General features: G+C 35.2%; 2 protein-coding genes across 2 annotated transcripts; both read right to left on the reverse strand.

The window, feature by feature from the left end:
- Positions 1 to 529: 529 nt before the first annotated feature.
- LOC132549709 (glutamate receptor ionotropic, kainate 2-like) lies at positions 530 to 2,210 on the reverse strand. Its single transcript, XM_060213664.1, has 2 exons — positions 2,041 to 2,210; positions 530 to 800 (listed from the first exon to the last, which is right to left on the reverse strand). Exons 1-2 carry the CDS (start codon positions 2,208 to 2,210, stop codon positions 530 to 532), a joined length of 441 nt encoding a protein of 146 aa, XP_060069647.1.
- A 602-nt stretch (positions 2,211 to 2,812) lies between these two features.
- LOC132549672 (uncharacterized) lies at positions 2,813 to 11,893 on the reverse strand. The gene is made up of 9 exons (XM_060213622.1): positions 11,596 to 11,893; positions 10,070 to 10,266; positions 9,611 to 9,781; positions 9,016 to 9,123; positions 7,930 to 8,106; positions 7,332 to 7,420; positions 7,086 to 7,176; positions 6,472 to 6,799; positions 2,813 to 3,087 (listed from the first exon to the last, which is right to left on the reverse strand). Exons 1-9 carry the CDS (start codon positions 11,891 to 11,893, stop codon positions 2,813 to 2,815), a joined length of 1,734 nt encoding a protein of 577 aa, XP_060069605.1.
- Positions 11,894 to 16,871: the final 4,978 nt, after the last annotated feature.

A 16,871-nucleotide genomic window follows, 5' to 3' on the forward strand; every position in this document is an offset into this window, starting at 1 on the left:
AATCTGGTAGTATAGGTATATCTGTGTAAGCCCCTCCCTCTTTTTTTGTTCTTTATCTATTTAGTTCACGACAAGCCATATACTGACGATCAATATATCAGTTAAATTTTAAAATCATTTTACTTTCTATTCTTAGCTGATAGCAGTAAGGGACACGTCCAATGTCACCAAATCTGACAATCTCCCTAAGCCAGTTACAGTTCCGGGGAATATGAACAGCGACGTCTCTGATACAGTAAATCTTTACAGAGGTCTCGGGTACAACGAATGCCATGTAAAATTAAAAAAATAATACTAAACACTCTTTCAATAACATGGGTACAATTTTATCAGTACAATAACACCATTATATAAAGTTGATTAATGAACACACGCGTGTAATGTATTTTCGCTGCTGCGATTAACTAAAAGTTTGTGAAGTTCCGATTGTGATGTCATAATCCTCATTTAGTCATCGGCGTTGAGACATCACCAAGGAGAGAGACATTAGATCAAACGATAAAGTATGTAAGGAAACATTTAAAACACATCACACCGGTAATGTTGATATTTCTGCAGTTTGTGAGTTTACAGGTTGTGGTTTCTTCCTAGTCTGGATAATTTTGAAGCATATCCATTCCAAACAGAACACCAGTATAGCCAACACGATCCCTATACCTATTAGATAGAAAGCACTCTGTACGTCCATTAGATTTATAACCTTACGCTGGTCCCATGTCGCCTCATAACATAACTTCTGTCGTGCCCACCATTTTCTCTCCCATATATTCATAAGTCCACTCTCCAAAATCTTCAAAATTCTGTAACACATAAATCGTAGTAAAGATGAAAAGAAAAGGTATGAAATGCAGAACGGCGTTCGATGATGTCCCCTCCAACACACACCCCACTCCCCCCCCCTCCCCCCACCGTTCTCCCCCATCCATTTTTTATTTGTGTTAATATATGGTGAGACATATTTGATGTGCATTATCAGCGACGTTTAAAAATTGTACGTTTCATCGCGTCGGAATTTAGTTTCCTCTATGCAAAGATAAATATTACTTAGTTAACATGATAAAACAATACAAAAAGTGTATTCTATTGATCTAAAATATGAATATTCATAAACAATATTCCTTGATTCCCTCTTTATTCATTACATAATGTTGTTCAGTGATAGACCAAAGGAGAATCAGTAATGGTAGCTTTTACTACGTACAATACTTTGGTATGCGATTTTCATTATTGGTTAAAATGTTGATATTCGTGATACTGGGTGTTCTATCATATAATTCCAAATGCTGATAGGCATGAAATTCTAAGAATATACGCACACCTGAAGAAACTCTTATGTGAAACATAATTTCGCAAGCTAATAAAGGACACGGACATTATGTATTGTACAGCCTTGTAAATTATTTCATGAAAATTGAAAGTCGTTAATATTAAAACCAATTTACACTGAATAGATACTTTTTTGTATTGATTGTATTGGAAGGAGCTATAAAATTTTGTACAATGCCAGTGTATTATTGTAGAGTCAAAATCAGGTTGTCATATCTACTGAAAATAAACGGTTAAACAAAGAGAGATAACTCTTCAGTGTCTGCACTGCTGAAGTATACACCAGCGTACCATAAACCCCTTTAGTATACAAACAATATATATATGAAGGGCTGTCATCTCATCCTTACAACGTAACGATACCAGAAGTAACAACTATGAAAAAAGATAACTGTACGTTTCACGTTGTTTTAAGTTTTGGATCGAAAGTGATGTGTTTCATCGTTAAACGAAAAAGAATCACATCCGTCCAAAATTTCATCAAGATTACAATCATTATATTTAAGATAAAAAAAAAATAAAATAAAAAACCTGTTTAATTATAAAAATTGTAAAAAAAAAAAAAAAAGCTCGCAAATGGAAATAACGACTTCCTAATCATGGATTTTAACTTACAATGTTTGAGAACCTTAACTGTGAATCTATGTGATATTATAATGGCTCAGCTGTGTTAAAAGTATCACAAATCGCAATGACAACATAAAAAGTACGTACTTAAGAGAAAATATATCAGTGTAGGGTGAGTTATTGGGCATCCCGAATGCGTATTGCATATGTAGGAACTTCTCGTCAATGGTTGCTAGTCCGCACTGTCTGGTCATCTGTGTGTCCACCTCTGATTTGGCCGCTATATAGGCGTAGTGACCACCCAGGACTTTCTGCATGTGTTGGTCGGGGTTTTTGTTGAGGACGGAGGGATCAGTGCTGTTAAACCGGACCATGCCTCGCCAGATTGCATTATACTCTGGTATTACTGAGTCCTTTTAATGAGTAAAGAATAAACAAAGCATGTTTGTAATATAAGTTAGGAGTAAACATGAAGTAAAAGCAAGAAAGTTTGTTTTTTTTTTATTTTTTGTTTGATTCAAACTTAAAAGCGTGCATTTCTGTTTGGCTTCTCCTTCGAAGATCATATGTATCAGACTTTTCAGGTATGACGTCACAGGAAAATGCTGTCATCAACAATTAGGTAATCTTTTAACCGATTAATTTCAACTAGCTGAAGACAGTGTAAATGGAGACAGATGAAGGAACGAAATATTTATATTATTTCAACTGGAGTACAAAGTCGTAGAGGGCAGTCTTTTTTTGAGAATCTTGAGCGGAGCAGGAGACAACATCTGGCGAAAGTTCTTCAGAGTTTGTTATGTGTACTAAATTTTGATTATATATGTCTCCTACCCAGATAAAATTCGATAATGGAAATACTTTTGTGAATTTTACATACCGCACGGTATACTCATGTGGCAAATATATTGCACAATAACTATATTTTCCATGCAAATTTATCAATCCATTTATCCGCGGACAGCATGTACCATACCTTAAACATAGTGACGAATACTGTTCCACCATACGTTCCCCATGTGAACCTGTCCTGCGATACCATCTCTTTGAGCGACTTGAATGGCAATTTCTCCTTTGACACCGTGAGAGAAGCGATGAGATTTCCGCTGTAAGTCGCCAAAGATATGATACAGAAGAGCCACCACATTCCAACGAAAAGTCGACTAGACAAGGCTTGGGGAGTATACTTGCCACCTGAAGGGGTGTAATAGTTACAATATATAATTTAACATAGAGATTGACAGCGACAGTACATCGGATATAATGACATGTATTATAACGTTATAACGGAATCTTAAGGACCACTATGGTCCAGTACGCAGACATTACAGGACGATTTTGGAAAAAAAATATTCTAGTTCTTTGCGCGATATGAAGCTGGACGTGTTTGATTTCAGAATGTGACAATACTCACTTGGATTGAATAATGTTTACATAACAGGAGACGTCGATGAAGCAGAAGACGCTTACTCTTCTGGAACATCTGGTCGTATTCTCCTTGTACTTTTTCAGGATTTTCTATGTAAATCATTCTTTTGTTAATATTTTGCCTCAGTTTTATGGAGTTTGAATTTGGATTATGATTATGTTGTCATGTTGGTATTTCTTGATGATTTCTAACATGCTTTTTCAGAATATTTGGTTTGGTTTGATTTGATATTTTTTGACGTCCTGTCAACAACCATGGTCATTTAAGGATGGCCCCTGGTGTATTTGAAGTGCATGTTTTGAGTGCATGTTCTTTTTGAAGACTGCGAACTTCGTTTAAGCCTTATACTGATGTCGACTTTATATTGCTACCATGCTCACTTAAATGTACTGCCCAATATACCCCAACATGAAACTCCAGTCAGTGAAATTATACTGACAACGGCAAACCAGTCATTACTCTGCGACAGTGCTTAACGTTAAGCAATGAGTAATATGTACTGTTTTAAAAGACTCTGGTATGTTCCAACGAAAGACCCAAAGTGAGGAATGTCAAAAGAGATTTAAAAAGAAAGAAATTGCTTTAAGAGAGAGAGAGAGAGAGAGAGAGAGAGAGAGAGAGAGAGAGAGAGAGAGAGAGAGAGAACAATTACGGTCTCGCGGGAGAGAGAGAGAGAGATGTACCAAGTTTGGTTGGTGGAGACAGCAGGTACAATTCTTACGCCCTATCTGCAGTGTGTCCGATTTAGAGACGTATTACGAAACGGGTTTCCCCAACTAAATGCAATGTTTATTAATTGGATTGGTGAACAAACTATATACACAGCTGTATTCGTTTTGTCTTTGTGAATCTGAGGTGCGCAAGTTAGGCTAGAGAGAGAGAATGACTATAGTTTTTACTTTACATTGTGAACAGGACAGGGGGTATAACTCGTGTCCCTATTTTCTATTTACTTTTACAGGTGCTGCTCACTGGTTTGTTTTTTACAATTTTTCATAACATGACACGATACACATGTGACCTTAATGATGAGGACAGAAAACCACACTTGCTTTTGTTGAACAATTAACATAATTAAATTTATCTGTAAGAACCAACGGAATGATTGATATAACCTTCAGCTGGTTATGAGATAGATATAAATAGAATCAAACAGGTTCATACACTATGGACAGGAAGAAACATCTACACTCAATCAAATTTTCATGTCCATGAACGACGCATATGTTTGACTAATTTTCTCCCATAAATTTCAACAAAACGAAGGATGCAGGCTAGTAATGCTTGGACCTGGGAACTACTTTCCACCGAGAACATTGATAGCATTACCTGAGATATGAATTTGGATATTCTTGAAACCAGGAATCACTAGATAATTGTAATTTAAATCTAAAATAAATACTGAATGGAACTTATTCATTGACTTATTCCTAGTTCTTCTTTTGTTTTAGATTTCCTGTAATGAAAAAGCATTGTCTCTGTAAACAGCATCTGATTTGCATGCATGTAGTATAAAGGAAGATGTACACTGTAAAGGAGATTATGTTTAATTAACTAGAATGTGTATGTGTGTGTGTGAGGATGAGGATCTTTTATTGTATATAGATGTCAATAGTTATCTCAATATGAAGAGGATACCGCATGATTATGATGACAATGACGGTATTAACTGTAAATAAGGATGAATGTGAAGCTGGGTGAGTTTATGAATGACAAGGATAGTGTTTTTGTTTCTTGAGGATGAGAGTGTCATGATGTTAATGCCAAATGACCATGTAGATGAAGGAGGAAAGAGCACTATCAATGATGGTGGTGATGAAAATTCCTAAGGATGATTGTGACATCGAGGATGATGGCCCCTGAAAATGATGAGGATTATGATAAGGATGATGGCTCATGATGAAAATAATGTTGAATGATTTGTTGTTGATGATGATGATGATGATGATGATGATGATGATGATGATGATGATGATGATGGTGATGGTGATGATGATGATGATGGTGATAGTGAATGTTTGTGATGATGATTTTAATGATAGTGCCCGTTTATGATGATGATGATGATGATGATGATGATGATGATGATGATGATGATGAAGAAGAAGACGAAGACGGTTGTGTGGATGTGTTGTGAGGATCTGTATGAGTGCGTCCCAGGACATTGTAATATGATTTGTAAAAAATGCTTGAAAAAAATAAAAAGATATAAAAAAAGAACTAGGGTTAAAACCAAACTGATATACTTCGAAATATTGTCGTTAAAAATGTTCAAATAGGTAAAAAGGGTAAATTTTGAAAACATAAAATATTCTTTCTCGCTGTTTTAGACGGTCAGTCATTTCTGATGTCCTATAGTACACTATCAGTTGTCTAACAGTGTTCCTGGCGTGTTTCCTGTTTACATGAGAATTCAGTTCCCGTGTGGAAACAAATCCTTCATTCTATTATGGATATTAGATCAAACAAAGTCGATCTGTAAGATCACGATTGAATTGATAATTATAATACTTCCGACAGGAAATCAAAATGAAAAAAAAAATCCAATTTGTAACGAAAGTGTAAATGTTTGCATGTACTTATGATATGACTTTGACGGCAGACAAATCTAATCACTTTAAGAACCAATATTTCATTTCATTACACAGAGGTATTAAATGACACATATTGCATTGCTTCAATTAAAAAAAACGTTTTAGTAACATCCCATTCTGTCCTACTCAATCAATATTCAAATGACACAACAATCGCATGATGACAGCGCAGCGTCATAAATGACCTCTGTATGAAGTTTGCTTTAAACCTCTATAAAAACGACGTTAACAGGTATTTGAAACTGATTTATAATTTGAAAAATGCATGAGCAACTCTTTATGTATAAATGTAACTCTCTCTCTCTCTCTCTCTCTCTCTCTCTCTCTCTCTCTCTCTCTCAATATAAATATATTCGTGAAAGTCACCATGGATATGTGACATTGATTTAGAATTTGAAAGATGCGTGAGCAAATATATATATATGTAACTCTATACATACATACATACATATATATATACCTCCAAAACGGCGAGAGCATAATTTTACTAATGGAAAAATAGTAAAATATGAGTATAATTAAAAGAAAACAGACATGCGCGGATCAACTATTCACCTTGCGTCAGCAGAGCTCCAAATAAGTACCAAAATGATCCCAAAAAGGAATTGAGGTCACTTTCGTTTGGTAGTCTATCCTCATTGTTGTATACAGGACTGAAGTTTTCCAGGGCTACAAGCACCAGTGATGCCAGGGGCAAGGACAGCCCGATACTAATGATAACAGTGTCACTATACGGATCAATCAATGTCCGCCATTTTGTTTCCTGTGGGTCGGGCTTCTGAATTAAAACCACTGAATGGTCATGGAAAAATGGGTGAATGAAGTCCATAACGTGTTCCCTCTGAATCGTTATGGACAGTGGTGCAGCCACAAGGTCTACGTCCTAAAACAACGTTTACAATTCTATGTTAATAGTTATTATTTCTATAACATTTATGTTAAACTCCTTTGAGAAAGGGTGATGCAATTTTAAAACAAGCGAGCAATAAAAATCATTTTTTAAAGAAATCCTCAAAAGCAAAAAAATATTAGTACTCGAATGTAAAGCATAAAACAAATATAATATTGATGGATTCAATATTAATACGTTATTCTTATATCTATCAATATGATATAAAACACAGTAAAATTGAAAATATTTTGTTGTATTTATCAATAGAGCTCCATACCTTTCTCTGAAGTTGACCTATCAGTCCTGTCCAGCTGTCGTTATCCAGCATCACTCCGAAATCTCCATCAGGGGACACAATCACTTCAAAACTGTAAAAACGTATTGTTTACTGTTAGAGAATATATTATATGACCAGAATTCCTTTGAATCAATCATTTCACTTGAGATGATGTGAAAAGTGTGAACGCGCCTATTTCACCGAATATCAAACAAAACTGTAGAATACATATATACCGAAACTTACGTAAAGTTTAGTTCTACCGATAACTGTTCCAGTAGATCAATGCACAGACCCTCGAAGGATGTATTAGTCCTGAACTCAAACGGGAATACCTACAACATTTAGGTATCATTCAACATGTTCTACACACAGTATTCGACTAATCCGATATCTTTTGTCTTTCAAAACAAAAGTCAAATTAATGGAAATGAATTATCGTTTTCTCTCCATAACATAAACTACTAAACTTAGAATGAATCTCCCAAGTAGACTAAGACGAAGAAGAAGAAGAATGGTTGACTAGCCTGTGTTACACTTTGGGACAAGTTCTTCCTCTCTATTTGAATATTAAGTAAATTTGCGTGGTGTTTACAGTACCACAATAAGCATTATACTTTATAACTTTATAGTAAAGTTGTCTCACGGCTTGTATAGATATGTCAATGTGCTTATAGATTAAATATCAACAAAACAAAATTTGAAATGTATCTTTTGGAAGAAATGCACTTAACCGAAATGTCTTCAATGCATTCTCCGTGACTTATTGTCTGTTGACAGATAATTAGGATATTTAGCATGTCAGTTGTATGAATATCCATGAATGTTTTACTTATCAGCTTACCGGCTGCGTTGAAACGATGAATTTCCTTTGATTAAATCCAAAATCCACATTAGGAAATATTTTTGAGTGCAGAATGATTTCTCCATTTAAGCTGACGGCACCTACTGGTGACAACTCTCGGCCATCATCTCGCCACATCAGAGTCTGTATTACAAACTTCCCACACGTGTTGCCGCTCTAAAAAGAAGAAACATTTTACTTTATTTGGCTATGAGTGCAGAAGTGCAATATTCACAATAGACGAAACAAAAAAGCATTTATATGATAGATAACTGATAAATTTATTTTCCATATTAAATATTTTTTTCCAATTATTAATGGTGGTGAACCATTTTGTAGTCTGGCAGTTTTCAGGAGCCTATAACAACGTTTCTGGAGATGATGGTGCCTATAGCATACTATAACTATTAAAGGAATTCAACAACGAAATACCAGAGAGAACATCACTGGCCTCAGAAAAGTCACCGGGATTCAGCTAATTTTTACTTCATCGGTATCTAAATGGTCAAAAATATGTTACCTACAATAAAAAAATGACTTAGAATACAATATACTGCAATACGCATTTTCCCTCACTGTGAATGTGAAGGAAGACCGGCGATTTACCATCCTCGATACGCAAGGGGTTACGACCAATTTCGCTCTCTGTACACCTGGAACATGTCATGGCAAAATTGAACGTTCCGTGTGCGACACCTTGTGGACTCGACGAAAAGGCTACTGTGATTCTTTTTATATTCATCAAACGAATCTCAAGGTCGCACAGAGGTATGTTGTAATGGCTTTGAAGTTGGGTATCGCTCCTTTGTAATCGTCAAAATGAGCGTATCAGCCTGTGATTGCTCAGGGTATTTCTCCTTGGACAAATCAAAATACTTCGCTTTTGCAATGGAATGTTCCAGTAGTAAGAGTGTGAAAGTGATCGCAACCTCTGGAGTATCGAGTATGACGATTTCCCTGGCAAAGGTATGTCTGAAATCCAGACCACATAAGTAATGGCTAGTAGTAGTATAATATACAAACCCACATTCCCCAGAAACATTGCTACATGTCCCTGTGACTTCGTTAGTGTAGATAGTTTCTTACATTATGAAACAGCCTCGCGATGGTATATTTAAGGAACTCTGTGCCACTTATAGTTCCATGTTCTGCACATTCATCTGCGAGTAGTATACTTTCTATTAAATCGCATGTCTACAACAGAAAGATACATCTAATTAATAACGTAAACGATATAGACATTGTATATCAAACTCGGCTCCATTTACGACAGGTAAGACAAATCTGAGTCCTTCTGATCAACAACATCACTATTCATGATGCAATGTTTTAATTTACAAGCTTGGTGATATTTGGACATTGTAACACAACTGATGAAATATGACAATTTCTGACTCGTACCCTGTTTAGGCAGCGAACTCACGATCTACAGCACCGTTTTGCCTTGCCAGGCAACTCTACCATTTCATCACCATCACACCATCAATACAAGTCGGTTGTTAGGTTTTTATTTCTGCATGTCAATTTAGGGAGAAGATTCATATAGCCTGTACCTGTTATCTTTTCCAATTGTATTTTTTTCTTATCTAACAAAATCAAATTTAGAATGAAAGAATGAAATAAATTCGACATATAAGCTGATGTATGTAATCTATCATAATAGATTTGAACTAATATGAACCTTCTGTTCAACCCTGTCCTGAGTGTCCAGTACTACAACAGCCAAGTTGTCGAGAGATATATTGCTTAGCTGTCTTCGTCCAATGACCTCATTACTGAACAGAAACACCAACCAGCGTGTGTGGTGTTGAATGGCGGAATTTCGAACTTGCGCCACAGAGTATTCAGATGCCTGTGTCAAGAAAATAAATCTGGCTTTGAGTGACAAAACAGAAAATGTTTGCTTGGTATTGAACAGTGACATCAGATAACCTTTTTGGTATTTGTTTTCATGTGATGTTGAATAAATTAATTTGTCAATACTTAAGATTTCCTTAAACAGTTTGTGGAGAATATATTATGAACACATCATGGCTAAATCAATAATATTATATTTACAATCTTTTGATAAGGATGTGATATTTGGTGAAAAGATTATCAATGAGATCAACGTTGGATTGTTTCGTGATTAATACCTTACCAAACGCAGGATGAAGGAGGTGAAGTGCTCCTCACACAAGAGAAGGAAGTTAGCAATACCCTTCGTCAGGTTACTATGTCGATCCAAGCTCCCAAGAACTCGGACAACATCGGATTCCGATATATTTTCGGCAATATATGTGTTGAACAATATGCTGTTCTCTGACCAGTGATCCAACAGTAAGTCAACAAGATGCTCTTAAAAAATAATAAAGAACTTCTTTCTCCTTCCTTCCACGCAGACAAAGATGTATACTGTGTCAGTGATACAACAAGTTTCAAAACAACAAGTGTTTAGACTATCGTTACTTTTAGTAGAATAAAATATTAAAGAATTGAATATGATACAAGTACCAAGATTTTTTTATTTCAATTCGATCGTTATCATTTATTGATACTTCATTTTGTGACTTTCTATTCAGATCTAGTCATAATTTACTATGGTGACATGTTGAGTGGTCATTGTCTACAAAAGTTTGGACCATTTAACCATCTTTACATATTACAACTCAGTTTAACTTGGAAGACACTTAACCGTTATGATAATGAATTTCGAAAATATATTTATCATTGAATGCTATAAGCACAGCAGTAATTAACAGAAAACGTCTATTTAGCGGTAAAAATATAGTACATAATTTTATAACTGTTAACATAATATGTAATGAAACCAACGCAATGTCTATAAACTACGCAATGTCTATAACCTATGAAATGTCTATAATCTATGGAATGTCTATAACCTATGGAATGTCTTTAACCTATACAATGTCTATAACCTATGAAATGTCTATAACCTATGGAATGTCTATAACCTATACAATGTCTATAATCTATGAAATGTCTATAACCTATGGAATGTCTGTAATCTATGGAATGTCTATAACCTATGGAATGTCTATAACCTATGGAATGTCTATAACCTATACAATGTCTATAACCTATGAAATGTCTACAACCTATGGAATGTCTATAATCTATGGAATGTCTATAATCTATGGAATGTCTATAACCTATGGAATGTTCGTTATCATTATAATGCTAGTTTTTCCCGTGTAAAAACATTTAAAAACAAATTATTCTTATGCCAATCTCAGTGAAAATATTTCATATAATAGTTTTATTTTACGAGGAAATTACATAGATATTTAATTTTTTGTTAATTGCTGTTAGTTTTGTTGTAGTATCAATAGTCGATTTAACGATGGAAATTTATAAATTAATTTCTCCACTCTTTCGTGTTTTAAAACTACATGGGATGAAAACGAGAACGTTATTGAATGAAGGAGAAAAACAAACTGTAAATATAAGAGATAAATAAGGCAGTTTTAACATAACCGGTTACGAAAGTCATTTAACTGTAGTTATCTCCCAATAACCTGAAGAAAATAGAAAGCTATTCCTGAAATAACGTAAAAATTGAAAACACATCACTGCATATAATAAACAATAGATTTAAGACAGAAACCGTTACATATTCTTAAGTTACATACACGGTTTCTTACAACACACTGAAAAAGTACTCACGCATTTTCTCTTCATAAATTATGTGTACTTCAGACCACCTTAAATGATTAAAAATAGCGTCGGCTATAACTATCACGTGACTTGACCACCAGTCTTGTTCCTTTATAGGCTTTGCAATATGAAGATGAGTGCTTGCGTTTTCTCTACAAAGAGAGCATTCTTCGTCGCCATCTAAAGATCCTATCGACGTTGAAGGAGTGTAAGGAGGATTTGCCAGTGTAGTGATAGAAATGACCTCCATTGGAGTAAACGACTTGTGAATTTCACGTGGAAATCCTCGCAGAAGCTCAGATGACATAACGACTAAATCCGTGTGATTCTTCTTCATAGCCAACACTGTTCTAAGATAAATTGATACTGCAAAGTACCACAAACAGTAGCATCATCACAATATTTCTTCCTGCCAATATTGATACTTGATACAACAAATGACATACCAAAAATCAGATTAAGCTATTATCAAATACAAACAAACAAAAAAACAAAAAGAAAGAAAAAAGAAAACCAAACAAACCAACAAGCTGGCGAATACTTAATGCAAAATCCAAATCGATACAAAGAGGGCAAAATATGGGTGCAAAATATTTGCCCTCGCACAACAACAGGGAAAATGACGATTAGACCATGTGGTCCGGAAGGGTAAGACACTTCAATTTTTGGCTAATCCATCAAATAATAGCAAGGTTTATAAACGAAAACACTACCAGTTATACTAACAAGCATAATGTACTGTTCAAGAAATCTTTCATGAAAGGCGTTTTTAGAATTAAAAGTATTTGAATATGGAAACACTTAAGAAATGTAGCCAAACAAGATCAAATACTAACAGGATGCAAAAGAAATCACGATAATACACAGCCATTACAGGCATAGGGAATGCTGCTCCTGTTGATGACATTGTACATGCAAGGACAATAAAAGAGAGAAGCAGCTAATGTGTTTAGGAATTTTGATGAGCATATATGTATATGATTGGCATGGTCAACAGATTTCTCATTGTGTTAAAGCAAACCAGGGGGGAAAGGGACCATAATGTTGATAGTAGAGTAGGGAAATTTAAACCTTGATTTAAATTTAGTTTTTTAATGGAGATTTTCTCTTCAGAATCTTTAAACATGCTGTTTAACAGCAATTACAAGTTGCGATATTACTTCAGAATGTTTATGACATAGAAATAGAACATGCAGGCAAGCTGTAATTTTCGTATTGAAGATAGAAATGCGAGTGCGAGCTCGATGTTGGTTTAAAGGGTCAATTCATATGTTGACATGGCGGGGAAGAGGGGTTATGCCTATTCATTTTTTACGACGTTTTTGCCCTTAGAATTGGTTTATGACTATACAGTGTCGTTAGGTTAGTGTCCCAGGTGAGGCTATCAGTTCCAACAACTACACTTTAAAGCGTTTATTCTTATTCTTGACGCTCTACTGAACGTGTTTAATGCTCGTTGTCTGTGAGTTCCGTTGTTGTATGTACTTTTTTCCATTTAGCAGCGTGACACTTATTTTAAACAAGGTTTACATGGCGGGTGACGTCGATGAAGCAGAAGACGCTTACTCTTCCGGAACACTTGGTCTTATTCTCCTTGTACTCTTTTAGGAGTCTGCTTATGTTGACAAGTTGGTGTTTTCTTTTTTCGATAAGACATGTCTCCACATTTCTCCCTCATACTGTGTTGTAGTTTACATTTATGTAAGTCACGTGCATGCGTACTCTAGTTACATGACGGTAGTCTCGTTACTTCTTGAGCATGCGTAAACGTTTAGACAATAATGTAAACAACACCAATTTCCACTTAATTTTTGTGACCTTTGTACAAAGGATGGAACCATATATCAAAAGTATGACTCTGAGATAATTCATTCCAATTCTAGAAAGAGCGAATGTGCATTATCATGCCACGTTATAGTGTATTTATATGTTATGTGGAGATACAAAATCTGTTTGTTTCTGTTGTACCTTGGAGACACAGAGGAAAACAATGCAAATCGTAAAAAAGTAAGTCAACATGAATCCTCCACCCACGAGTAAACAGCACGCAATCCGAAAATTACAGCTTGTATGTTTTATTGTCATGTCATGATCATAAACATTCTGCTGAAATAGTATTACAACTTGTAACTGATGTAAAACTGCGTGTCAAAAGATTAGAAAAACGTTTAAGCATGCATATGCCAAGCGCCAAGCATTTTGCGAGACTTAGTTGAAGTGTTTGAAAAAACTAATATTTAGACAAAGAAAAACAATTTGTTATAAAAGAACTTGTCCTGCTGCAGTACATGCACAAATAATCTTAAAACCTTATGTATCTATTCAAAAATTGATCTTTTGGCCGTGGTATCGCTATGATTAAGGTATAGATCCCCCGCCTCATATGATCATTATTGGTGCCCCACCCCCTAGTGGTGTCTTTAGCACGATGTTTCTTGTTACTCGCAGACAAGTCATTAAGTATCTCTAAAAGTGAAATTGAAATAAAATAAGCGTTTGCTTCGAAATACCAGTTGATATTTAAGAGAACATTGTGCCAGGCGATGTATATGTTAATAACCCTCGTATTGATTTCGTTGAGAAAATGCTATGTAGCGTTTCTAATAGTCTGAAATTATATCGACTACTAAGTACCACTACGGTGATGTCAATACATGCCTATGAGTTGACATCTTTTTTTCCTTTTTGGAATCTTTACCTAATAATGTAAATATATGACACCATGTGTATTATTTCACATTTTATTTAGTCACTATTTTAAAAATTATATTTCAGTAAACATAAGAATGCCTGACCATTCTATTATATATCGATAATATGCTTGTTTCCATATATAACATGTCATTGTTTGACAACACTGAGATATTTTCAGATCTGTATCATAAAACACTGTTCCTCAGTTTAAACTATCAATAGCCCCGCCCCCTATCCAGTTTAAACTATCAATAGCCCCGCCCCCTATCCAGTTTAAACTAACAATAGCCCCGCCCCCTGTCCAGTTTAAACTATCAATAGCCCCGCCCCCTATCCAGTTTAAACAATCAATAGCCCCGCCCCCTATCAAATAAAATGTATAACGTACAATACTATTGTATCATATCGAATGAATGTTTATTTCGATATGCCTGGTATATTTTTAAGTAACAAAGATTGTACAAAAGGCACACAAGTGAATAGCACCTTTTCATAATTTAGAGAGAGATACAGTAGAGTCAAACAATGAATTAAAATGCATCATACAGCTGTTTCGTCCTTCTAAGACTCGTCAATGATGCGAAGGGCCCCACACTTTGGAGCCTATGATGGCGACTGAGGAAATCCAAACTGATTAAAAGTAAAATCAAATTCTAGACAGGGAGGTGAAGCAGTCCCAATATTAGATAAATTTCGTAATTTTCATACGTCAGATTATTGCACAGCACCTTCTCACGATTTAGAGCGAGATACAGTAGAGCCAAACAATAAATTAAACTGCATCATAGAGCTGTTTCGTTCTTCAAACAAAAAGCAAATGTAAGAAATATAATGAGATTAATACCTAAAACAGAATTAATTGATACAAATGATAATTCATCTTACACTGTCGCAGTATAGTGAATAACTCCCCGTCGTGAACCTCTTGTAATCGAACCCACGTGACTCCATCAGGTACGTGTAACATGTAGGTGGTGTTGGTGAAGTTTTTGTCACTACCACAAGGGGTCAGTAGCAAATCTGAAAAAAAAATTTAACAAAGCAACTTCAGATGTAGGTACAGAGCTCTCGTTCAAAACCTCTGATATATTTAAACATGAATCAGTGTAAAAAATATCCTGCTTTTGGCGTACAGTGTACATATACGCCGAAGAAAAGGTGCATTCATTCAAGTACTCTAGATCAAAACTTTTAAGCAGGGGATGTCATTTTGAGTGATAACTAAGGAACGAAAGTTAATGATCATAAATAAATGTTATGATGTCGTTAGTAAAACCAAGTAGAGTATCATTAGGTTATTGATCGTCAGGTTAAGTAACATCAAGGTAAGTATCACCGAGTTAAGTAACATCATGGTAAGTATCACAGAGTTAAGTAACATCAAGGTAAGTATCACCGAGTTTAGTAACATCAAGGTAAGTATCACCGAGTTAAGTAACATCAAGGTTAGAATCACCGGGTTAAGTAACATCAAGGTAAGTATCACCGAGTTAAGTATCATCAAGGTTAGTATCACCGGGTTAAGTAACATCGAGGTAAGTGTCACCGAGTTAAGTAACATCAAGGTAAGTATCACCGAGTTAAGTAACATCATGGTAAGTATCACAGAGTTAAGTAACATCAAGGTAAGTATCACCGAGTTTAGTAACATCAAGGTAAGTATCACCGAGTTAAGTAACATCAAGGTTAGAATCACCGGGTTAAGTAACATCAAGGTAAGTATCACCGAGTTAAGTATCATCAAAGTTAGTATCACCGGGTTAAGAAACATCGAGGTAAGTATCACCGAGTTAAGTAACATCAAGGTAAGTATCACCGAGTTAAGTAACATCAAGGTGAGTATCACAGAGTTAAGTATCATCAAGGTAAGTATCCGAATGATTAGGTTAAGCATAGTCAGGTTAAGTGTCATCATGTTTAGTATCATTAGCTTAAGTATAACTAGCGAAAGTGGCACTAGGTTAAGCAGCATCGAGGTAAGTATCATCAGATTAGGTATCACCAGGTGATATTCACCATGTTAAGCAATAATAAATCTTTAGCAATCTAGTGATGTTAGAAAACATTCAGAACAGAACTAAATTGTTCGATTTTCTATGCCTGATATACAATAGTTCTGGGGGTATTTACATCGGTAAATATAATTAAAAAAACAAATTTGAATCACAGAATGTAAATAACAAACTGAATCATTTCAAATGTCATCTACATGTATTTAATGCACTGGATAATTGGCAGGTCAATATGGGAAATTTCCACAACAGTCACGTCTGAATGGGTAGATCGAAATACCGTTGGTCAGGACAACAAATGATTTATAGATAGAAATATAGACATTACTGTTTAATCCCTTGAAGTAATTTAAATGAATAAAGACGAATTTGATTTCCAATTTTGCTTCTTTTATCAACAACATACTAACTCATGCAGTTGTATAGCAGCTTAAACCTTTGTAGGCAATACAATGCCAGATTGCATTGGAATAGTTACAAGATTCGTCCGTTTTGAAGGTTTGATTTAATCTAACACCGCGATATGTGGTAGAAAATGAACGTCACTCCGATAGTTGAGAAAAAAAGTATGACTCGGCG

The sequence above is a fragment of the Ylistrum balloti genome, unplaced genomic scaffold (assembly GCF_031769215.1).
Source record: "Ylistrum balloti isolate Yb309-2 unplaced genomic scaffold, AGI_CSIRO_Ybal_v1 Utg370076, whole genome shotgun sequence".
NCBI classification, from domain to species: Eukaryota; Metazoa; Mollusca; class Bivalvia; order Pectinida; family Pectinidae; genus Ylistrum; species Ylistrum balloti.